The sequence below is a fragment of the Sprattus sprattus genome (assembly GCF_963457725.1).
Source record: "Sprattus sprattus genome assembly, chromosome: 19".
Classification (NCBI taxonomy): Eukaryota; Metazoa; Chordata; class Actinopteri; order Clupeiformes; family Clupeidae; genus Sprattus; species Sprattus sprattus.
Genome location: NC_137917.1, coordinates 19160444 through 19186334, shown reverse-complemented (window position 1 = coordinate 19186334; position 25891 = coordinate 19160444). Strand labels below are relative to the sequence as shown.

General features: G+C 45.6%; 2 protein-coding genes across 4 annotated transcripts in view; one reads left to right on the top strand and one right to left on the bottom strand.

Moving 5' to 3' along the window:
• Positions 1–219: 219 nt before the first annotated feature.
• On the bottom strand, positions 220–7564 carry flad1 (flavin adenine dinucleotide synthetase 1). Its single transcript, XM_080858291.1, has 9 exons — positions 7513–7564; positions 7179–7245; positions 6588–6760; positions 5341–6100; positions 3574–3721; positions 3119–3217; positions 1607–1796; positions 1037–1110; positions 220–944 (listed from the first exon to the last, which is right to left on the bottom strand). The coding sequence occupies exons 3-9, from the start codon at positions 6750–6752 to the stop codon at positions 809–811; spliced, it is 1572 nt and encodes a 523-aa protein (XP_080714417.1). The 5' UTR covers positions 6753–6760; positions 7179–7245; positions 7513–7564; the 3' UTR covers positions 220–808.
• Positions 7565–9594: 2030 nt separating this feature from the next.
• The window catches only part of shc1 (SHC (Src homology 2 domain containing) transforming protein 1), a gene marked incomplete at its 5' end in the record, with an annotated part of 26882 nt that continues 10585 nt past the window's right edge, over positions 9595–25891 (top strand). For 2 of the 3 annotated variants that reach the window (XM_080858568.1, XM_080858567.1), the window contains 2 exons: positions 24016–24606; positions 25034–25104. In XM_080858568.1, coding sequence (XP_080714694.1) covers positions 24016–24606; positions 25034–25104 — 662 coding nt within the window. Of the gene's footprint in view, positions 9794–24015; positions 24607–25033; positions 25105–25891 lie in introns of those variants that run through there. The other variant, XM_080858569.1, reaches the window with a different exon arrangement.

Genomic DNA, 25891 nt, shown 5'->3' with positions numbered 1-25891 from the left:
CTTCGCTTGGTTGGCGTTTCATGTGATGAAGTAAGTGCTCTGTGTTCACATACCCAATCTTCTTCTCAACAGCATTAACATTTTCACAGAAACCATGCATTTAATCATTGCGTTTGGAGCCCAGGTCCCAATACACACGGACACACTGTGTTTCTTTCATCACTGTCTTCATTTGAATCTTCATGCACTTGCAGTAAATGAATGACTCACATTTCAACCTAGAGCAAATTCAAGTCTTTTATTACAAACCATGATATTCATGGAAATCAGAGCAACAACCCTTCATTGAGCCAAAACATAAAGACAGATACACACAGACACACTCACAGACTCACTCACACACACATGCACACACAGATGCACACGAGCACAGACACACTCACAGACTCACTCACACACACACGCACACACAGATGCACACGAGCACAGACACACTCACAGACTCACTCACACACACATGCACACACAGATGCACACGAGCACAGACACACTCACAGACTCACTCACACACACATGCACACACAGATGCACACGAGCACAGACACACTCACAGACTCACACACACACACACACACACACGCACACACAGATGCACACGAACAAAGACACACTCACTCACTCACACACACACACACACACACACCAAATTCTCATCTGTAATGCCCTGGTTGTCCTTCTTTGACACTTGTCTTTCCTTTCTCTGTTTCGTTGCTCTGCCCATCACATTCAGTTGACCTTTGCTGGTTGGATGGATGGATGGATGTTGAAGATGAAGAGTCCTGTGTGCGAGACATAGATATTGATGACCTCAGGCTCTGGAGTTGCGCTCCTCGTCCTCGTTCTCGAGGTGGTAGGCGGGCTTATAGCGGCTGACCCCCCGGTCGTCCACTGTCTGGAGGGATACGTTCCTTAAGGTGTTGTCCATGCTACCCAATGAGGTGTACCTGCGCCAAAACAGATAGATGGTGGAGGATTTAATATTTGCTTATCCAGTTGTTCGGTAAAATAGGAGCTCCACACACAAAATGAAACTCACCCTTTATCATAGAGAATGCAGTACGGCACATAGAGGGTCCTTAGGAAGGACCAGATGTCATGATATGTCCAGTCCTGAAAAACACAGGTAGGGGAGGGGAGCAAAAGAGAGAGAGAGAGAGGGAGAGAGAGAGAGAGAGAGAGGGAGATTTTCAAAGAGTGAACGTGAGAAACTGAAATAACAGTTAAATAACATACTGAAATAATGATCACTCAGAACAGAACAAACTGCAGTTTCAGAATCAATTTGAGGAAATACCGGAGGATCTACGAAAAGAATTGTGAGTCCGAAGTCAAGTTAAGAAACAGCTCGATTTAGTCGCCTAAACCAAACCCTAGTACCACTGGGGCTACTGTATAGGGCTACACATAGCATTAATAAAAGAAGCTACCTGAGGGAAACATAGACCTCTCTCTTATAGACTTCTCTACAAGCTCACTGTATTCACCATGAACAACACACAGAAAACAAATCAGGCTGGGAAAAGGTGTGTGTAGGTGTGTGTGTGTGTGTGTGTGTGTGTGTGTGTCCGCGAGTGTCCAGGTGCATGTTGTTAGTGCACCCTCTTACCAGCAGTGGGTTGACCCTCATGTATTCCGGCCAGCCGGGGTCAGTAGGGCACAGGGGTGTCAGCTTGAGTGAGTAGGGGTCGCTGTATCGTGTCCCCATCAACACGGCCTTCAGCTCCGAGTGCCTCTCCTGCACCTCGCTCAGGGCCTGCCGAATACTGCCCTCCACCGAAATCAGGTCCAGGTCGTACCTACAATACAGGATAGGGTTAGTGCCAAATACTGAGCAACAAAATATGTGTACACACACCACAGCAGCCTTGTAGCTCAATAAGACGACTTTTTTAGCAACAGATGACATTACCCTGTACACAAAAATGCCTCTTGTTATGTTAAGTAGAATCAAATAAACAAGGGCATAATTTCAGATAGGATCCTAGACTCTATTCTAAGCTTTGTGAATAGGAACTATCAGCTTCAGACACGATGTCAAAAAGATCCTCTGACTCAACTGGTGCTGCAGTCTAAAGAATGTGAGGAGCAAGGTCACCTTCAGCCGAATCTTAACTTTGGATCACTGAGGCTATAGCGAAGCTACAGCTACATTTGCCCACTTCCCAATATCTTGTATTTTCGCTTATTTGTCACATTTAAATGTTTCAGATCATCCAACTAATTTCAATTAAAAAAAACAAAGACAGCTTGAGTAAACACAAAATCCACAGATTTTTTAATTTATTGAAGGTTAACAGTTATTAAAAACCTTAACTTCACCCATGTGAAAAAGTAATTGCCAACCTAAACTTAATATGGAGGCGGCAACAACTGCAATCAAACGTTTGCAATAACAGGCAATGAGTCTTTTATCACTGAGGTGGAATTTTGAAAACACTCTTCTTTGCAGAATTGTTTTAATTGTGTTGCCTCTTGGTATGAAATGTGCTGAATAAATGAAGTTTGATTTAATTTAATTTAATTTCATTCAGGGTTTTCAAGCATGAACTGGCTGTTTAAGGTCATGCCACACAGCATGGCAATCGGATTTAAGTCAGGACTTTGACTAGGCCTCTCCAAAACCTTAATTGTATTTATTTTGAGCCATTCAGGAGGTGGACTTGCTTGTGTGCTTTGGATCATTGGTCCTACTGCATAACCCAACGGCGGTTCAGCTTGAGGTCACAAAAAGATTTTCTGGTAGAGAGCAGAATTCATGGTTCCATCAATTATGGCAAGTTGCCCAGGTCCTGAAGCAGGAAAGCAGCCCCAGACCATCACTCTACCACCTTGTGATTGATTTAGTATCTAAAGCGTAAATTACTTTTTCACATAGGGCCAGGTACGGTTGGATAGCTTTTTTCATTAAATAAAGGAAATCCTCATTTAAAAACTGCATTAAGTGTTTACTTGGGTTATCTTTGTCTAATATTAAAATGAATTGGATGATTTGAAAACACTTTAGTCAGACAAATATGCACAAATAGAAGAAATCGGGGATGGCAAATACTTTTTCACAGCAGTGTAGTCAGCGTAAGACCTGCGTAAGGCTGTGAGCCTTTGAGTGCGGATTCATTACCTGTTTATCGTATCTTGAAGAAATCTTTCCATCTCAGGGAACGGGGAAACGATCCGGATATACAGAGCCTTCACTTTGTCCTTACCCTCAGGGTAACGTCTTGGATCGTGAGGTACAGAAAGGGGGGAAGAAACAGAGAGAGAGAAAGAGGAAAAAGGGAAAGAAGAAGAAGAACAATGTCAAATGCAAATCCACAGGCGAAGTTCAGAGAGAAAGTAGAGGAAGAGTAGAATAAATGTATTACAGTTGTCTTGCATCATCTTCTACTTTCAGTCCACAGACATGGCAAAAGTTCTCTCCTTCCTGTCTATTGCTCGTGTGATCCCCTCAGTCTCCTCATCACCATCCATCTTTTTTTCCATACCTCATTCTCCGTATCTCTTCATTTTCTCTCACCTTTTTCCACAACTCACTCTCACTCGTCTATCTCTGTTTTCATTTGTGATTTCACTCACCGTTTTATAGCAGCGTAATAGAGGTGTAGAAGGGCAGTGCAGTCTTTGCCTCCGTTGAAGCCTACACATGTCTCACTGGCTGTGTACTGGTCCAATGCTGTCTCAATGGTCTTCAAGGCGGATGCCACCTTATTGCCCAGAGGGGTGCCTATGGGAAATGCAGTCCAACACAAAGCAATGGTCAAGTAAACTGATGCATGCACAAACCTATATTCATCAAGCCTCAAGCCACAAGATTGGCACTGCTGCCAGGAATAATTTTCTTTCCATGCACACACGCACACGCACTCACGCACGGACGCACGGACGCACGCACACACGCACACACACACACACACACACACAACACTTTCACATATATGGCTACAAGAAATCAAGAAATAGCCACAATATCATCCCCTTGAGAGTAAGGGCGCAACCTGTTATGCAATTTTGCAAATTAGTATCTTGAGCCATAGTTAACTCTAAATTAGGCCCGAGAATTGCAGGTGGCCTGGGCAGTCTTGAGATTGTCTTGCACAACTGTACACACAAATCAACTGTTGACTATGACTCAAGATGCCCGACTGCCCACATGCCACCTCTCCCTAAATTAACAAACCTCAAGCACTAAATTCATCCCTGTAACAGTAAAAGAGTGGTAAAAGGCAATGGTACTGTGTGTAAAGACAGCTATCCAAAATATCTTCTCTTGGGATGGGCAAGAGTACAAGCAAATGGTAACGATTGTGCAGGTTAGAGGTCTACCTCAAAGGTCAAAGTCCTGAGTAAATGGCGCTGACCGTTACCACAGTGAGACCGAGTCGCTGTCAGCTAGGCTTGCACGCAGTGCTTTGCCCGTAAAACTTATTTTGAACAACTTTTATCGTTTCTATTTTACTTATGAACATTGTTAGTCAAATAAATTGTGGAAGGCTTTGGTAAATGCCCGTTCAGTCAATACAATCTTTTTTTTTTAACTACTTTTTTACATCGCAGGAACTGGATTTTATGCTTGTGACTTGGGTCACAAGTCATGTTCACTGAGCTTTGTCCATCAGACTGTCAGTTGTATTGTACACCCAGACCATCTTGCCATGGTGGAAGCCTTGCAGCCGTTTAAAAGAAAGCACATTAATGGCCTTTAATTAACTGCCACTTCTTACTCCACCTTTGAACTTCAACTTCTGAAAGTTGATCAGTCGGACTCAAACCCATGGCTGTGCTCTGGTGTACAGGCCTCCCAAAGCAATCACACATTTCACTGAAGAGTTTACAGACTTCTCCTGTACTCTCCTGTGTGGACAGAATTGAATGGTTGTTGACTTAAACATTCATGTTTGCTATCCTAGCACAGCTCTTGTCAGAGATTTCCTAAACGTGATTGACTCAGACATTTTTCGCAGAACCACCACAGGCCAAGGGTAGTGTAAAGTACCATTAATAACTTTCTAACCCACGTGCTAGTTTTACTAACTCTTTGATTCTTCACTCTCTAGTGATGATTTTTGAAACTATTTTATTGAAAAAATGAACAAAATCAGATCATCGATACCAACAGTGGTTGGGCTGGTGAGTTCTGTTTCTCTTAGAACTGACAGTTGCTTTCGACACAGTAGACCAGAGAGTCTAAACGGTCTTACCTTGGCTGACTTAAAGCTGACTTTCATTTCATCAGGTTACCCTTCACTTTTTCTCTCCAATTTTCTCCATACACTCTTCTAAGTCTTTTCTATTCTGGTCTCTATGCTTCTCTCTTTCCCATTCCACCCTTCCTCATTTCCTCACCGCTGTTGGCCAGCATGTAGACCTCCCCCGGGGCGATGGAGATCGGATCCGTGACTAGTGGCACCACGCTACCAGGGGGCAGGTCCTCCACGAGCTGGGCCCTGGCCTTATCCACTTCCTCCAGGCTGTCGGAGTCCAGCACCAGCCGCACGCGGTGGTAGTTACTGAGCCAGTCTGGGTAGGAGCCTAGGGCCACACGCTTGCCCCAGACTTTCTGAAGCTTCGTGAGCACGGGTGCAATTCCTGTCTCGTCCGCGTCCACAAACACTTCCCGCGTGTGGAACGTGGTGCCTGAGCCGGCGAAGAGGTGCGAGAGGCCCTTAAAGGCACGCTCAAGCAGCGAGGGAATACCCGGGAAAATGTAGACGTTACGCACGCTCACCAGCGGGTAGCGCATGGGCTGGCCCTTCTGCGGATCGATGCCATAGTTCAGCTGTGCCGACTCGGGCACCGTGGCGAGCTTCATGGCGGGCGAGTTTGGGTCAGACGCGCCAAAGAACTCCTCCACCAGGCGCACCAGCTCTGGGTGGGGCGTCAGGCGCTCACCGAACGCCTGAGCCACACTCTCAAAGGTGACGTCGTCGTGGGTGGGGCCGATGCCGCCGGAGGTGATCAGGTGTGTGACGGTTGGCGCCAGGGCGGCCACCTCTTTGGCGATGACCTCCTGCACGTCGGGCACCACAGTGATGCGCTGCACGCTCACGCCCAGCTTGCGCAGGTTGCGGCACAGGAAGGCACTGTTGGTGTCCACAGTGTGACCCTGTGACACAGAAAAAAAAAAGTATAATCCTTGAGATATTCTGACTTCTGATATCAGGGAGTGCACTGGGTGGACCCTCATATTACACTCTTCGCTTATGTATTTATGATAGATGTGCAAAGAACATATAACAGTATATAACACATAATTGTGCTCTGTTAGTTACATATAATTGATAATGTTATCTTACAGAGCTGCCCTTTGAATGTTATTGATATATCTGAGACACATTAAACCGGACAATCTACTTCCTCTGTGTTATTCAAGTCTTAATTGGAAGCTACTTGTACTTACACTCTGAAACACACCACATCACAGGGTGTTACCGATATATTTCGGTACAGAAACAATACAGTGGGAACTGATTTCAGTGAACTTGATGGATGTCTCTAAATTTGGAATTATGTATAAATAACGTACTGCCATCAGGTAAGGGTTGACTAACAACTTGCACAAGATAACTGAGGTTCAGTTGATCAGCTATCACCTTCAGGATCTCATCGCCAATGATGAGGATGGCTGCTGTGACGGTGCCACCCTTGTCCTGGGAGGGACTGGTGCTCTGGTGGTTGAGGGCCATTGCAGTGACCTGAATCCCAATTCTCCTCACTCTCACCGCTGCTCTACTCAACCTGGGCAACGCCTGAAGCATTCAGGCCCCTGGGCAGGAGGGAGGAGAGAGAAGGGAGTCAAGTTCTGGCAGAGACAGGGTGACAAGATCTCAATGATGGATTCACAATAAAGTGCAAGAAATACAACACTATCTGTTGCAAAGTAACGATATGTGGTTACTTTCTACTAAAATTGTGAACTGCTGTCATTCAGATAACATTGGTATGCAATGCATCTACGTATTGTGTGGGTAGGCTAATAGTGAGTTGATGGGAAGAAAAATCCCTTCCAACGAACACCATCGTTCTATTTACATGAAGCTGAGGAACTTGCACGACACAACTAAACAGTTAGACCGTTTAACTTAATACCAATCCATTGCACTGCTAACTTACCTTTAGCTAACTTTGTTTTGGGGGAGCCCTTAGAAACAGACGAGAAACGTTGTAACAAATAACCTTCCTACCTTCAAAAAATAGTTAAACAGATGCAGATCCGGGTTCCACAGCAGCTGCTGTTAGGCTAGCAAGTGTCTAAAGAGGGATCATATTGCACAATAATACAGTCAATCAGTAATGTTAGCTGTAGCGGGACGTCGGTAAGCCAAATGAAGACAGTGGACCTTCTTGGCGAGGGTGACACGACCACGGTCATTTGGTAAAGAAAGTGGTCACAACCGACTGGTCCCGCCTCGTAAATCAAACTTAAAGTCCACGAAGAATCTGTAGTGCAATTATATGAAACTCCATATCTTTAATTATTAAATATAGTTGAATACTGTATTATAGGACTACACTTACCATAACATCGTTGTGTCCCAGTTATGTATTTGCAGTGTCACTTCTCGTCACTTACTAATCACATGATTGCAACGCACCAATCATAATGACGGAACATCCGGCCCCGGTCACTAGTCAACCAATGGGCTGTAGGGACGCACACAAATAACTCATGCTGTTTCGTAAGACGGAAGCGGCTGAATTTCGCATGCCCTCTGTAGTGTATGTCAAGAAAAAAATAACAGAAAGTTAAGTACCGCTGAAAACTTCATAGGAAATATCAAAACGTTTACATAGATTCACAATTAGGAACGCGAAAGGATAGCGTACTTCAAAACTCAAACTGGGTCACCCATTTTCTAAGACAGTAGGGGTCGTCATCACCTCAGAACGATTGCCATCACTTCTGCATGAGTTTTACAATGTAACCAACACACACATCTTTGAATAAGCCTACTCCTTCAGATATGGCGAAACCATTAGACTATATATACAGCTGATGGGCGAAACAGACTGTCTTTGTAGGTGACTACGTTGGTTTAACTTTCATTTTAGGTTAAAACTGAAGATGTTTTTATCCTTTTGGAGTTTTTTTTTTTATTGTTGGCTGTAGCCATTTCCATTTGATAATAACTATTTTCACCATTGAGATGTCAGACTAATCATGTCCTTAATTCTGGTTAATTCAGATATTCTCATTCAACCATGTTTTAGAACATCTTGTAGTCCTACATGATTTAGAGAAGTCAATGGGCTAATAGTTCTAAGGAGAATGAGAGAGAGAGAATCCGTTTTGCTCACAAATTATGTATGTCTGTAAAACAGATGATAAAAGATAAAGGCAAACAACACTAATTAAGGCTTTGTCCAGAAATCATGAATATGAACAAGAATGAAGATACAGATTGAGCATATCACAATAAGAACTAATTATATCTGAAGCTGCGACTTGTAAAAGCAGGCCCTACACACATGGCCAATGAGACAGACCTCCATGTGGTAGGCAAGGATTGAACTGAGCATTAGTCTTAGGGCTACCAATGAAGCCAGCAATGTGTACTGGGGGGCTGAGATTGAGGACAAACAGGATTTTTTTTGTGAACTTTGCTAAGGGAAAGCGCATCATTCTATTCATCTTTCGGCAGGTTCCACAAGATATCCCTCTGCCATGGCAATAATATTACATTATGAGCCCTACTTAAAGCACAGATCATTATTAGCTTTAATGCATTTTTTTTGTAGACCAGTCCTTCTTTAGACCTGTAGACTTTCTTCTTGATCAGCATGTTATGGTTTGTTGTTTTCCCCCCGAGAGTTTGCCATGCTTAACCTGATTTCACCTAAATGAGTTAGCTGGCAATAAATAATGTTTAGCATTTTTGTCAAAACAAACTAGAAAACAAATTGAGTATCATGAAGTCCTTAATTTCCAAATTCCACGTTTTAAATAATTGGGCTATCATACATTCTTCAACATACTCTTGTCTTACTCTCAATTCCCCCTGTTGGTCTATGATGGAGTTTCTATTATGATTACGGTTTCACAGGAAGTCATGCAGTCTCATTGATATAACTCATCAGACATTGACTAATGTGACAATAATGAGGTAATCAGAAAAACCAAACAGTGATAAAATGACTAAATTCACTTATCAAACTATTTAGTGGATAGCCAGTGCATAGTGAAAAGGCAATGGACTGCCACTGTTAAAATCCAACACTTGCAATCATTTGAATAAATGCCATTAAAAACTGATAAAGGCCTAATTAAAGGTAGGCCTATTTTGTGTCGTGGATTCCTTTCCGTGACTTAAATAAAAACCTCAAAAGCCCCGTATCTATCTATTGTGTTTTAGAGCAGTTTCCAATATGGAGCCCTAGCTTAACTAAAGTAGCTATAGCATGTGGCTTTAGACAAAACGAGTTAGCACTGGAGTCGGGACTCAACAGGCGTCCGTTTCGGAAGAAAATTCCCTCCTGCGAAAAACAAGTCAAGGCCGTACAAGGGGCCAGGTGCGGGCGCCTGTTAGAACGCCAAACCACATGACGCAGCCAGTTGATCGCGGAAGTGGCTTTTTTAGACCGTAGAAAGGAGGGGGCGACAAGAGGGAGAAACGGAAGGGAGAGAAGAGAAGAAAAGTTTTAAACTCTTTCTTTTAAGAATTGCAAATGAATTGGAGACGACAACTGACTTCCACTATCTCAATAATACGGGGGTTTAGATGTGATTGTATGTAAAATTCAGAGGAGTGCGACGTGACTGGAGAAGAAAGGCACGAAAGTGAGGCAAGCAAAAGACTGGGTAAGTTTCAGCAGAAGTTGACCACAATTTGGTCAGCACGATTCAAGTCGGAATTTTCAAGGCGGCGTGTTGGAACGTGGTCGATATGTTACGTTGAAGTCATTGGATTCATTGTGTCAAAGTTGTTACAGTAAATCAGTGTTGTACAGTGAATCGAACATTTTTTTTCTCAGTAGGCTACAGCAGCAGCCTGAAATTAACGGAGTTACTCTGATAGCATTTTTAAAGTCGGTCCTTGCTAGATTATGATTGACAGCCACTAAACCAATCTTGTGCTGAAGTTCTTTGTTGTTGTTAGTGTAATAGGTGTAGCAGAGGTGTTTTTCTCGGCTTGCTCAAAAGTATGTATAGTTTCACGGGACAGGACCAAGCGATACGTAAATTGTGGCCAGTTTAGGCTACTGTAGGCCAACTAACGTAATCGTTACCGGACTACTGTGGCCAGGCTCAACACGACGTATTTCTTTGGCCGCCCAACTCATCTTAATCATGTGTTGTGGTAATTTGATTATAATAATACCTCGCCTGTCAACTTGGACAATATCCTACATTCATTCGCCGTGTTGACATCAAACGACTGTCAATGGGCCCTTCTCACGTCATTCGAACTTTGAAAGTTGATGAAAGCCAAAGGTTAGCTTAGTCGTTGTAAAAGTACACAAGAAATCAACCGAAATGATCAAGTTCAATAAGGCCATTCCATGAAAAATGCTTGGCCCTATATACCATCTTCTCCTGATTATGCTCTACTGTAGAGGTTTGTAATTAATGATGGCAGGGAAGAAGCTGGTTGACTCCTCCAATGCCTTTTGTGGGTAGCGTCTACTTTTCAGCTGTCCATACTTCAGCTGCTGTTCACAGCTGAAGTGTGGGGGAGACCTGCTGCACACACACAGTGGACTCTTATTCTAAAGTCAAGTAACCCTTGAGATGTGCAACCTTGGTGAATTGGTGCTAATTGGTCTCTTTGAAGCATGATTTGGTAGTGGTGTGTTCCTGTACTCTTTGATCTTTTGTCTTCAGTCATCCCAGATATACAAAATGAGGGATTTCAGGTGTAGTTTTGCACCTTCTATAGGCTGAGTGCAGTCGGTCCTGGCCTGCAGTGTTATATAGATAGATAGATAGAACGAGGAGGAAGCTGGACTGTTTTTTTATTAATTTTTTATGTGTTTGTTTTGATTCCCATTCCTGTTGTCCCCTTCTTGCTGCTAAGACACCTGAATTTCCCTAACGGGATTAATAAAAGTTTATCTTATCATATCTTAACTTATCTTATATTCAGGGGCAGTTGTGCTGTGGTGCCTCCTTAGAAAATGTGACCGAACTATCCGGCAAGTGAGTGACAGACTATACTGAGTGTACACTGAGATGACAGGTATAAAAGTTGGTAGGGCTTTCTTTCTCATTTCCAGCTCCCTGTCCCTCACTCACTCTGTTTTTCACTGTTATCAGTTGCTCTGCAGGCCTCTGTGCTGCAGTTGTTGAGCCAACACCATACTGCACCTGATCACCACTGATAACAAGCACAAGGCGCAAGAGATTTATTTTCTCCAGTTAATGGACACCCAGAGTTTGTCATCGGGGACGCACACACACACACACACTCACACAACTATCTATACAGGCAGCTTTGCTATCACAATGGCACACCTTGTGCATGTGTGTGGATTGTGAGGACTGCCAGTCTCAGTCAAATGCTGTGTTATGTTGTGCATGGCAATGAGGTCTTCTGTAATTTCCATTTAGTGGCCATTACAGTTGGGTTCAGTGCAGCTGTAATTAGTGTGTTCATGTTACCTGCTATGTGTTTCTCCCTTTTCCTCATGTTCCTTCCTCTGCCCTTTTTTGTCTCCTACTCAGTGAGGTATGGGTGGAGGGTAGGGGGGGGGGGGGGTCAGTTGACTTCCTGCACGGTCTTCCCACGTCATTCTCCACATACATATACGCACTCACACAATTGGACTATCAAGGGAGGCAGGACAAAGACTTGCTCAACTAACAAGCACATGCACCCACTCTTGCTCTCTCTCTCTCGCTCTCTCTCTCTTTCTTTCACTCGTACACTCTTTGTTACACACAGACTAAACATGTTGGTGATATATTTGGGTCATACAGCATTTTGTCTAAGATATCGCTTCATTGAAATGCTTAACTGGCTTTTCATTTGTTGTGGGTAACATGACTCACTCTGAATCACATACTTGTGAGACCTATGAAGCGCAAATTACCGCAAGCAACCACACGCAGCTTCAGCCATACATACAGTAAGCATCATGCCATGGTCATCAAGGCATGGTCACACACACACTCACACACACTCTTTTTCTCTCTCTCTCTCGCTCTCTCTCTCTCTCTCTCTCTCTCTCTCTCTCTCTCTCTCTCTCTCTCTGTCTTTCCCTCTGGACTTGCTGGCTGGCTGGCTGGCAGTGCCTAATAACAAATAGTTACCACTGAACTTGCGCAACATTTGAAGCATCGTCTCTGCCAGTATCACCACCACCAACACTGCAAAGCGGAAGACTTGAGCTGAAGTGTAAAGCCTGGCCACTTTGTCCCCAGAGGCGTTCTAAAACTGACCACTAAATGTATTAATGTAGCATGAGGGTTGATAGATGATTAGGCCTCAAAGTGAAGTGTTCCTTCTCCTTGATATCATACAGAACGGGCCTTGTCCACACGCTGTGTTGCTCTGTTTAAGATCTCCAAGTAGTGTAAGAATTATTCAGTCAACTAATAATCTCAATAAGACTCTCTTAGAAGCTTATGTATAAAAAGCTTATGACTGCTCAAGTCTTGGGACTTTGGGCAAGGCACTTTTCATTGTAGCCTTTTGCAAAGGACTAACAGCTAATGTTGTTAATATTTACCTTTTGAAAGATGACAGCCTCTAAGAGAGAAGTGGAGGCCGTGAGAGAGAAGTGGAGAGGAACCAAAGAGCGGTACGACTCCTGACATGAGTCAATCATTGCCGGAGGGGGGCTACGCAATGAAGACACTACTAGCTGCGGATTGAATTGGGTGTTACTTTCACATGCCAGAGACAAATGAATGTCCAGAAGGACCCACTTTGTCTCGGTTCCTAAAGCTACAGCCCTTATGTTTTTTTTTTTTTAAATGAGCCTGAAAACGTATCTTAATGTGGACTTTTGTCCCAAAGGCATTAGTGAGACAGGTTAAGGCTACGTTACATAACTACGATTACAAGTTAGTTTTCAGAGAGTCTCTGCCCCTTAACCATTCAGAAGCTCAAAGTCAGGGACTTGGCTGCAAAGTATGCAGGTATTGTGTCTTGTGTCTCTTTAATAGCAGCTGGGGTACAAATCTTCAGCATTGGACACACATCATGCCAAACAGGGACAGAAGTTCTCCTCTCGCATACTTCACCTCAGTTGGCTCTCAAAAACAACAGATTGTCTGTGTGTGTGTGTGTGTGTGTGTGTGTGTGTGGGGGGGGGGGGGGAAATGAGAGATTGCAATGGTAAAAAGGGGAATGAAAGCGAGTACATATTTGAGAGGGACTGTTTGAGTGTGGAGAGAGGGAGGGAAGAGAGGGGGACTTAAAATAGAAAACTCACATGTCAGCTGCCTTGGAGTCTAAATGAATGTTAATCTAATGTCCATTTGGAGAACAGATTGACAATTCCCCACAACCCTCTACCATTGTGAGGGCCATACTACACTATTATATCGATGGTGTGATCGTTATTTTTTTCTCTCTTGTTTGTTTGTTTTATGTTTCTGTCTGTCTGTCTGTTGTCGTCATGTTCATTGTCATGTATTAATCAGTCCTTTTTGTACTCTCGAGTACCTAGGGGGTTGGCATGGCTTTAATGAAGGGTCATCCTGAGGGCACAGGTCATTTCGTATCCTGAATGAATATTCATGAGCAGGCATGATCTTTCCTGCCCGCCTCAGGCCGACCCTACTTTGAGGGTGAAAAGAGTGAGCATATGCCCAGGACCTCTGCCACACTTTGTCTTTGGCTAAATTAGTGAACTACTAGACAGACCACTAAAAAGCAAGAACACTCTTATTCATCTGTATTTGTGCTTGATGATTAAGGTTTCAGAAATGAATGCAACTGAGAGTTGTCTTTTCTTGACTTAAATAAAATATGGCTTTTGCTTTTGAGATTGAAAAATGCTTTAATTTTGCAATAGTGACCTGTAACCCAGAATATTGGCCGTCCTTGGTACGAGACACAGCCTCATATGGACAGACTAGGTGTACACACAAAGACGAGGGCTAAGAAGTTGTACCATGTAGGAGAGTGTAAATGAGAGTTTTTCAGTGAGTCATCAGAACAAAGTTATAAAAGAAGTAGGCATAGGCGCACTCACGCACACAGAGCCCTGTTTGCTCAGCCTTGCAGTGGTTGTGTGGTAGTTGGCTCACTGGCGGGCTGCACATTTAGATGCTCTTCCGTGAAGTTGCACAGTGCAGCGGTTACTGTACGCCGTGGTGCAGCATTCCCCTTAATCCTGCTGGAAGCACTTCGCTGAGGGGGATTGGGTAACTCGTGTGAAAATATTTAGCTCACACAATGAAGCACTGCCAACAGTGGAGCAGTGAACCCCTTTCCCTCAGCAGTGACCTCTTTCTGTAAGCAGTTAGTTCATACAGCGTTAGCGTGCTTTTTGTTGACCCTCTCTTGGCAGCATGTCATGCTTTCAACCACAGAGGGTAGAAAGAAAAGGTCATCAAGAGAAGGCTGCTACTCTTTTTTTTTTTTCTTCTTTTTATTTGCTGCTACTTCTCTCTCCCACCCCTTTGTGAACACAGAGGGTTGCAAAACCAGAGTGCAGCAGAATGTCACTGGCGATGTCTAAATGCAAGGCCAACACAAAACACCTTGCTGCCCAGTGCTGTGGTTGTCTGCTGTTATTAAGAGACGACACAAGAGTCTGGCACGAGCCAAAAGTTTTGAAGTGATGAAATGTCCCTGCCGGAATCCATCTAGTCATTATAGATGTTGCGCAATCGACATGGGAGATGCATTGCGAAAGACGGCTCTAATTCAAAAAGAATGGAGCAGCTGCTGCATGCAAATGGTTACTGTAAGGATGTTTGTTTGTGTGGAAGTGAGAGAGAGCGAGTATGCATGCGCACACAAGCCTATTTGCATGTATGTGTGTTTGCACTTTTGTGTTCACACTGTGTGTGTGTCTGTGTCTGTCTGTGTCTGTCTGTGTCTGTGTCTGTGTCTGTGTCTGCGTCTGCGTCTGTGTCTGCGTCTGTGTCTGTGTGTCTGTGACTGTGTCTGTGTGTGTGTGCACATACTGTATCTGTGTGTGTGTCTGCGTCTGCGTCTGCGTCTGTGTCTGTGTGTCTGTGACTGTGTCTGTGTGTGTGTGCACATACTGTATCTGTGTGTGTGTGTGTGTGAGCAGGCTGGGACACAAACACTCTCCCTCCTCTTGCCAAATGTCTCCCATTCCTCTGTGTGTGCCTGAGCCTGACCATTTGCCTGACACACAAACACACATCAAATGTGGCAGCAGCCCCTGAGACGTGCTTTTGTTTCTGCACACCTGTGTCGTGCCTGTCACATGACCACTTCTCTCCACAGCTCCTGCTGCAGCTTGGGAGGTCCACTGTTATTGGCTGAGTGGATAGTGATGCATGGGAAAAGCTTAATCTCATTGGCTATATTTGCTTGTTGCAATTGGCTGCTTTGTGTGTGTGTGTGTGTGTGTGTGTGTAATGTGCGCTTATGGTGTTTTTAGGGTTAAGAGACAAACACAGAGAGTCGGCTGATGGAGTACGTGGTAAGCTCTTGAGATTTACATTACAATTTTCAATGCACTCGCCTCTCCATCCGTCCTTCACTGTGGTACAAAGGCTGCTCCTGTCCTCATACCTCAGATGTCACCTGCCTGTGTCTACAGTAACCTCGACAACAAGGTGGGCAGGTTGATGTGAGACTCGTGCAATAACACTGAATACATACACACACACACACACACACACCAATAACCCAGTTCCCTTGTACTTTCTCCCCAGTGAGGGGGAAAGCCCACACTGCCATTTCCCCAGTTCTTACTGCAGATAGGAAACATACAGCATTACTCAACCAGAAGCTGCACTAGTAGCAATCGTACATGTTTTAGTTGCAGCAGTACGAGAGGTAGGACGAGGAGTGGTATTTCAGATGGTAGGATTTACAGAATGGATCATTCCTCCTCTTTTGTCCAAAAAGTGCATGTGCATCTGGTGTAATGTAATAATGTTTAAATACTTAACCCTTTTAAGCTTGTATGAGGATGAGCTAGATGCCAGCCAGATAGGCACGGTAAAGCAGTGGTGTGACACACCGCATAAAACACACACACACACACACACACACACACATACACACACACATACACAAAAGACTATCTGGGGGATATGTAGGTCATCAGTCTGCACTTATACATGAGCGTCAGCTGGGAGAGTGTGAGTCAGATACTTCCTGTTGAGAACACAATCACGTCCTCTGCTGTCAGAGTGTGTATGAGCGAGTGAGCATGAGCCGCTCGGTCTACTGCCCGCAGGAGCAGCCTCTATGCCCCCCCCACCACACACACACACACACACACACACACACACACACACACACACCCCAAACACTTACACACACACTGGTGAAGGGACAGGTGAAGGGCTTTGTTGATATGATTATGGTTTTGCGCCACGTGTGTAGTGGACTATAAATGCACAATCTCTGCTTTGCTGTGTGTGTGTGTGTGTGTCTGTCAATCGGTCTCGCTCCTTCTCACTGTCACAACTTTTTGATTGGCTGAGCACTGTTTTTGAATTAGTTCTCATCGCAGTCTTCCCCAGGTGGCTGGGCCTCTGTCTCTATCCCCCGTCACCACTCCTCTGCTTGCTCTTCATGGGTTTCCATTCTTGGTGGCTGGGTTTTTCTGCGCTTCTCTGATTGTCTGGCATTGGTATTTTGTTGTTGTTGTCTTTCTGTGTCAATGCTATTTTGTTGTCGCCATTCAGAACACAAAACAATGCATCAGCATGACCCACTGTATGTTTTCTAGGCCTTTGACAGAGACTTTCACCAACCGGTACGAACCGTAGACCTAACGTCTGGATCTCTGGAACATGCTGACCCACAGCAAAATCTAAGTCTATATCAGGCAGCCTTCAGGCGCGGCGCACATAAGTCCTCTTATCAGACAGAACATATGAAAATAAAAAATGGCTAAGAAGACTGAGCAGGCTATTGGTCTTTGAAAAAGTCTCCCAGCATCATTGAAGGGTGTTGGTGGTACATTGTGTTTTGTGTTTTAAGTGTGTTTGCTTGTGTGTAATTGTGTGTGTCCATGCATAAAAGCAAGTATGTGTTTGTGGTCGTCAGCCTTTGTGATAGGGGTTTATTTGTTTATGCTCTCTTTGTCTGTCTGTCTCGCTCTCTCTCGCTCTCTTTCTCTCTCTCTCTCTCTCTCTCTCTCTCTCTCTATCTCTCTCTCTCCCTCTCTCTCCTGCTCTCTCTCTGTACTCTGTGACTGGCCAGTACTGCATGCCCTGAGGTGACTGCAGCTGTGCTGTGCTGTGCTGTGCTCCATCCTCATTGGCTGCTAATGTCCTGTCCACTCCATTTAAATCTGAGCCGGGCAGGAGTGCAATGCAAACTGACACCATCTCCCAGGGTTCAGCCTTGCTCCGTGACTCACAGGCCACTGGCTTTCACAGAGAGACGTCCCAGTGGTGCGTTGTAGGGGTTGTAGTTTTATATAAATGTGTATTCGGGATGAAAAAAAACTCTGGTATTCAGCTCATGCGTCTACACGGGTCACTACTTTCACATTGTGTGGCCAGGCTACCGAGAGATTGATGCTTGCATGGGTCTCTTTCTGCCGTGGGGGTGGTGTGTGTGTGTGTGTGTGTGTGTGTGTGTGTGTGTGGCTGGGTTTGGCCTAGTCTGTACTCTGTGCACCACCTGAGTGTGTTGTCTGCATGTGTAAGTGACCTTAAAGAGCCTGGTGCAGCATGCAACTCTGCCTGGTGACCGCTGCACCTCTTAGTCAGGTGCATGGAGGAAAGAGAGCTGCCTACTGTATGCGTGGGGCTAAACAAGCCTTCCCTGGATTCCCTACCACAGCAGAGAGGGAGAGAGTGAGATAAATTAGAAATGGGGGAAGTAAAACCATTCAGGAAAGTGAGCATTCCCTTTCTCTCCCTTGCTCTCTGTCTTCCCTTTTTCTCCCTTTACATCTATCAGGTTACCAAGCAGTTGGAAGAGAGGCGGTTTCCTCAAGGTCTTGCTCATTCCCGATACTTCCCCCTTCCCGATACTTCCCCCTCATTTCCTGTATGTATGTGGTGTGTGTGTGTGTGTGTGTGTGTGTGTTACAGAAAAGCGGAGAGAGGTTTTTATGTATGCAAATACAGTCACAAATAACTGACACTGCGTGGAAAGAGAAGAGGAGTGAGAGACAGAAGGAGACGGAGCGAGACCGTGTGAGACGGGAGAGAGAGGAAGGAAGAAGGGCGCGAAAGAGGGAGGGGGGGAGTCAGGGAGGTGGAAAAGGAAATCAGCGGCAGCATCAGTGTGTGTGTGTGTGTGTGTGTGTGTGTGCCGAGGGACGGATGGAGCGGGTGGTGGAGGGGTTGGAGGAGGCAGCGCAAAGGCAGACAGGAAGGAGGGGGGGAGGAGGGGAGGAGGGAAAAAAAAGGGACATACAGCTTTATCTACAGCTCTCACACGCGCACTCTCACAAAACCCAGTGGTGAGGTGGAAGTGAGAGAGAGAGACGGAAAGAGAGGATGAGCGGCAAGAGCAGGGGGAAGAAGAGAAGAAAACAAAGAGGCATCGCCGTGCACAAGCTCATCGTGTGCCGCTGACGGCAAAGAGGAGAAGGGGAAGCGAAGGACAGGAGCGAGTGAGCAAGGGGAGAGGACAATATCAGGGTCCGGCTGTGACTTTGTGACATAGGGAGAGGGAGAGGGCGACGGAGTGGACCAAAGAGTCAAAGGAAGACAACATTTGATTCTTTTGCAGGGAGGGGACAGGAAGAGACAGAGGAGGAGAGGATTGTTTGGCTTTGCCTTTTTTTTTATTAATATGAACGATTAGGCTATATAAATAGAGGTGGTTATTATCTGATAGAATAGAGACAATCACGTTTTTCAATGTATGTCTTGTGTAATTATGTATTTGTATGTCCAGTTTTTTTAATGAAATAGAGAACAACACTGTTCATTGAAAGAACTTAGGTGGCTAAGAACCCCGAAGTAGCCGGTGAAAGAAGCACGGTTCTCGGCCACGCTGCAAATGTGTTTGCGGTCCTTGCGGCAGAAATTAAGCGGAGCATTCGAGGGATAGGCTACTTAACTCAGACATTGCTTGTTTAATCATCTCTCATTAGCTGTACCTAATACTGGCATATGCAGAGACAGACAAAACACAAACACGCACTGACAGTCAGTTGTTTGATATGCAATCGGTGTTGCAGGGACCCAGGTGCATTATACCTGCTACTGTAACAATGGGAATCATTTTTATGTAATTTGTTGCACGGTGGACTATATTATAACACGTTTGTGAGCCTGAAGACTTTTAGTGGTTCGTTTTAGTTAATGTGTTGTGTCTGTATCGTCAGAGTGGATTTCTGTGTGGAAATGGGTTGTTGAGAGCAGTTCATGATCCCATTTGAAATGGCACCAACGCGAAGTAGACTTGTGTTTTAGCCTCTGTCTGGTGCCGTCTATGTTGGCATGTCGACATTGATTAGCTTTACGGCCGGCGTGACGATTGCAAATCTTCAGACGTATCTCAGAGTTCACTGCCGGCCACCGACCCGTCTGAGTTCCCGGGAAGCGTCAGCGCCGACACCGGTGAAGTGACGCGGGCGGAGCTGCTTTTAGGTACAGCAGATCTCCTAGTGCCAGCCTTGTCATCTGCTGTTTGGGCTCGAGAATTGTGTCTGGCTGCATTCCCTTCCTAAATTCAATTCGTCGCTATAGCAACACGGTGGCGCGAGAACTTCTTATTCCGTCCTTTTGTCGGGACGTTACGGTGCTCGGGTGTTCTCTCAGCACCAAGTGCTCCGTTACCCAGGGTTACCTGCTTGGTTCAGAATGTCGGCTGATTAGACTTGTGGGGATTGTGGACTCGGGCACTCTGTAAGGCTTGTGCCGAGTTGTTGGAAAACCACTGCAAGTTGACTTATTTGCACGGTATTCTTTAGGGTAGCTTGGTAGTAGGCTAGTGTCTAGTGTGTGTTTGCATTAAATATAGGCTATGTGTGTATGTCTGTATTTTGTAAAACTGTAAGACACTCAGGCTCCGCGGTCTCTTCAAGGGACTCTAACCTTCACTGTGTTGCTCCCACCTGCACTACCTAAACAGTGACCACCAAAACCATTAGCAGGTCAATCGTGAATCTTAGCGACCTACACTGGTGCTCATCCTTTGTCCTTTCTTTGGAATTTGTTTGCTCAACTTACAGCGGTGCCCTCAAACTGGTGCTCGCCCAGGTGCTGAACTGGTGCTCACCCAGGTGCTGAACTGGTGCTCGTCAGAGAATGTCTGTCTAGACGGACTACACTGACGCTGTCAGCTGTTAAGTAGTTCAGAAGGGCAGATAATCGTTTACTTTCCTTGCGTAAGGACCCTTATTCTCAGTCATCACCTCTGATTTTTCGGAGGGGGTTAGGTTTAAAAAGTTGGCATTTAACCACACTGCATTAACAACTGGAGCACTTGTGAAGGTGCTGTCTGTAGCTCAAGAACAAGAGCTTCATCATTCTTTTCTCTTCTGTACACAAAAAGCGATCAGCACCAGTTTTAAAGGGACACCGGGCATTATCTCCACAGGGATATACGATTTATTATTATTATTATTATTATTGTTGTTGTTGTTGTTGTTTGAGGCATTTTCGTGGAGTTTGTGTCTGCTGTTTTTTTTCTTATTTGGGTGGGGGGTTTACTCCTCTGGGCCGGTTCCTCTCAGAGGCAGTGTTATCATTGGTGCCATGTTGCATTAGCATCAGACTGTTCCCAGCTCGTTGCACTGCACTTAAGTCCAATGCACTCTTTTTCAATTCCATCATTTCTGTTGGAATGTGATGCAATTCTTTTTTTTTACGCACTCAAGACACACAGCTGTGCTGTTTTAAACTCTCAGTGACAGGACAAAGGGTTTGAATCCACCATTGGACACAACACTTCTATGGAATTACATCATAACTAAGCTGATCATTTCCAGCTTATTTTTTTATGCTACTATTCCTGTATGTACAAAACAAGTAATGATTCACAACGGACTGGAGCTGTTTCCTTTTCATACTTTGTTTGATTGAACAGACCTCGTAGTTGCTTCAAATCTGTCGTAGGCTGCTCAATCTCCCAGCACAGTCACAGATCCTGATCGTCTGCATTGCCAGTCAGAACCTTGGAAGCAGCGCTGATGTGTGCGTATGTGTGTGCAGACAGTGATGTTGCTGTCGTGTCGGCTTTAGCTTCCTGCCACTCAAGCTCAGTCCATCAGGAGGAGTATCCGGGTGTGTGTGGGGACATGCACCTCTGCAAGACAGCGGAACTTAAGCGATGACCTTTGTACCCTTCAGCCGCTTCAATACCTACAGTTTGAGCTTTTAAAGAAGAAGGAAACATAGAGACTGTTGCAAACATCACCCACTGCTTACTGTGACATTTTAGTCCGTGTAGGAGTGACATTTTACTCCTGGACTTTGAAGAGCAAAAGTACCAGTGGTTATTTTCTGTAGTGTTCTTCAGTGGACACGACAGACGTCAAACACAACCGGACTGTTCTGTGCACCGCACACACTCACACACACACACACAGAAGTGTGTGTCTATGAGGCAACAGTTATGATGAGTTACACAACAGTGTGAAGATGGGCATGTGTTCATCTGTATAACATTAATGTGATTTGGTTCCTGACTAGATTCATTCTCAGGTGTCTAGGTTTGAGATATTGTGTGTGTGTGTGTGTGTGTGTGTGTGTGTGTGTGTGTGTTGAGGGGGTGTGAGGGACACGGTGGAGTGTTAACATAACGAGGGTGTGATTGATCTCATGGTCACACCTAACAAGTCAAAGCTTCAGGGATCCCTGGGAAGGGACTACAAATTGGGCCAATCAGGTTTCATTAGCCTTCGAACAACAGCCCTGTGGAGCATCATCATCATTGTTCTGGACAGCTGGTGATTTTCCCCGTCTCTCTATCTTTCCATCAGCTCTCTCTCTCTCTGTCTTTGAAAGACACAGAAGCATTGGTCTTACACAAATTAGATCATATTCTCAAGTTTCCGCACTTAAACTCAGCGAGCTAGGTCTGTTTGGACGAGAGCACGCTGTGTTAGCGACTAGAGACTAGTTTCGTGGTGCTGTAGTTCTTATCATATCCACCGTGAGGTCCTTTCTTTCTGAGATTTTCTATGTTTACTGGTATAATTGTGGTTCACAGACCGATGCTGCAAACACAAGCCTGAGCTACACAGCCATACTCCTCAGAGCCATGGAGACCGCATGGTTCTCTAACAGGACGGGGTGAACTTCCTCAAGTTCATTGCTTTCTTCTTCTCTCGACCAGCCTTCTTTTTATTTTATATATATAAGTGTGATATTTATCAGTCTTTGTATTTATTTAGTTTTTATATATTGGTTGATTGTTCTTTTGGCTCTTTCACCTTCACACCTGAGGTTGCTTTCAGATAATATTGTGAAAGAGAGTGAGTGAAACAGAAACGGACGTTTTTTATTTTTTTTATATAAAAAAAACCAAAGTAAAAATAAAAAGGTCAGCAGCAGGGCAGCCTGGAGAACGGCAAGGTAGAAGAGGGAGGGGGAGGTGGCGGGGGCGAGATTGTCTGGAAGAAGCGCCAGGAGGTGCTGGAGAGGGAGCGCGAGCGCGAGAGGCAGCGGGCGAGAGAGGCGGAGGGGTGCATCGTGTGGCAGCTCCGCGACGGCTTTCAGGAGCCACGACGCAACGGGGAGGGGCGGCGGGAAGGGCCAGGGGGCGCCGAGAGAGGAGGAGGGGGGCGCGAGAAGCAGCCGGAGGTGATCTGGAAACGCAGGGAAGACGAGGAGGAGGAGAGGGCGCGAGACAGACAGCACATGGTAGGGGGCGAGAGGGCACAGCAGTCCATCTGGAGGAAGAGAGAGAGAGATTGACAGAAGCCCATGAAGAGGAGGTAGGGAGAGGAGGGACGGACAAAACCTGTGAAAGAGAGGGAGAGCGTCGTGGAGCTGCATGCATTTCCGGCGGAGCTCTCGGCTTACTACTGAGTGTGTGGGCTGTTTTGTGTGCGTGCCGGATGGTAGCAGCTTTCAAGCTGGGGTGTGAGAGTCCAGTGTTCCTATAGTTAGACTCAGACAGACCTCGGCTACTGCGTCTGCTGTGGCCCGGTGACGCGGCTGTGCAGACACATCGGCCCACTGCTTTGATCCCGCTTTGGAGAAGTTGAGTCGAGCCGAGCCGCACACTGTGTGTAGTTCTCACTGCTCAGTCAAGAGTGTATTTCTCCCTCTGAACAGGCTCTGTCTGCTGTAAGCTCTCTGGTACATTTAGTCAAGTCTTGGCTCTTAGCTCTTAGCTCTTATACATCCTCTTGCTTCTCCTCTCTCTCTCTCTTTCTGTATTGATCCGTCTGTTCAGTGCATGGCCCCTTTTCCTGACTCTAGGCGACTAAGAGGCTTTTTTATGGGGTGCTGTCCGACAGGAACCACTAGAGTATAGCTCTGCACTAATACACACACACACACACACACACATACACACACGCGCGCACACGCACACGCACACACATGCATATAGCGTGTTGTAGGTTTTTTTCCCCAGACTGACAATCATCCTTGGAAGTGGTGCTGTAGTGATATTACTATGCAGGCTCTGCCTTTTTCTCTTCCCATAACTACTTCAGTAGTCTGAACTGGAACACTGGATACAATCCTTTTGCACTTCTTTTGCACTTCTCTATTTATCCCTCTCTTTTTGCACTTCTCACTCTTTCCTGTGTGCACTATTTTTTGCTGTGTTTTTTCTCTCCATACTGACGTGGTCACAAACTGTTTCGAAAACAAACTGTTGCGTTGATGATGAAAGCATCAATGTACCAAGAGACTTACAGGACATTGGGTGAGAAGAGAGGCTGTCTGTGCTGTTCAGACAAGACTTTCAGGAGACCGATCGAATAGCCTACAAAGACCACGAGAGCTGCACCCCTCCCTCATCATCTCTCAACTCTGATAGGAGCCAGATGGAGCTGGTCCCTAAGACTAAGTACAGCCACTTCAGGAGCGAGTCCCTCAGCTCGACGGATGAGAGCAACTCCTCCCTTCTACCCTCGACCCCCCTCACCCCTCTCACCCCCCTGGGCATCCCCTCCTCGCTCTCGTCCTCCTCCCTCACCCCCATCCTCCCGCCTACTTCCCCACGGAGGCAGGCGGAGAACAGCCCCACCACGCTCTGCTCCTTCTTCCCCAGGATGGGTGCCCTGCGCTTGGGCGTCTCTGCTGGCCTGCTCCCTGGCCTCAAGGCCTCCAGCAGGCCAGGCCCCGGGGAGGCCCAGGCGGCGGTGGCGGCCGAGAGCAGAGAGGGACAGGTGGGAGAGGTAGTGGTGGAGCTCCCCCTGGCCCCCCTGGCTCTCCCAGCGCTGCCCCTGCTAACGGAACCCTCTCTGCAGGACATGAACCGGCTTGGCGGAGCGTCGCGGCGTGTGCGCGTGGAGGGCGGGCAGCTTGGCGGCGACGAGTGGACACGCCACGGCTCTTTCGTCAACAAGCCCCAGCGCGGCTGGCTGCACGCCGACAATGTGGTCACCACCACCGGGGTCTCCTACACCGTCAGGGTAAGTATCTCAAATTAAAATTCAAAAGGAGCTTTATTGGCATGACCGTAATGTTCTACAGTATTGCCAAAGCATTTGGGTTGGGTGTATAAAAAGTGATTGTATAAACAATAAATATACAGTATCTCTACACAAGGTACGTCAGAAGAGGAAAGGGAGAAATGGGAATAATAATACAAATACATAACAATCATCATCAAGGCACACACACACAATCACACAATCATGTAGAGCCATTTTAAATGGATATGGGTTGTTTCTTTGATCTCTTGCTAATCTCTCTCTCTCTCTCTCTCTCTCTCTCTCTCTCTCTCTCTCTCTCTGTCTCTCTCTCTCTCTCTCTCTCTCTCTCTCTCTCTCTCTCTCTCTCTCTCTCTCTCCCTTTATCTTTGTTCTTGTGGATGTCACTTTCTCTTGTTCTTTGTAGTATATGGGCTGTGTGGAAGTGCTGCAGTCCATGAGAGCTCTTGACTTCACCACCAGAACTCAGGTCACAAGGTGAGACCAGTACACATGCACACACACAAGCGCGCGCACACACACACACGTACACACACACACACACACAAACACACACACACACACACAAGTACACATACACACAGACCTACACGTACACATATACACAGACCTACACGTACACTCTCACACACACCTACAAAATAAGTCACCCATATTCTAAATGATGTTTAGACAATCATCATAGTGACAGGTCTCAAGATATTACAATGCATAAAGCCATGCAACATATATACTGTATGTGCACCCTGTTACGTGTGCTCATCGTATACATAATGTACATCAGATCCACACATACAGTACTGTGCAAAAGTTTTAGGCAGGTGTGAAAAAATGCTATGAACTAAGAATGCTTTGAAAAATGTAAACAGTAAATGTTTATTTTTTATCCATTTACATGGTAAGACTGAGCACAGCAACAAGACACAACGTAGTTATACTGCATCAGCAGGGTCTCTCCCAGACAAAGATTTCAAAGCAGACAGGGGTTTCAAAATGTGCAGTTCAAGCTCTTTTAAAGAAGACGTTGAGGATCGTAGACGCAGTGGTCAGCCAAGGAAACTTAATGCAGCTGATGAAAAACACATCAAGCTTATTTACCTTCGAAATCGGAAGATTTCAAGCAGTGGCATCAGCTCAGAACTGGCAGAAACCAGTGGTACCCAGGTACAGACATTTACTGTCCGGGGAAGTCTGGCCAGAAGTGGTCTTCATGGAAGAGTTGCAGCCAAAAAGCTCTACCCCCACAAGGAAACAAGGCCAAGTG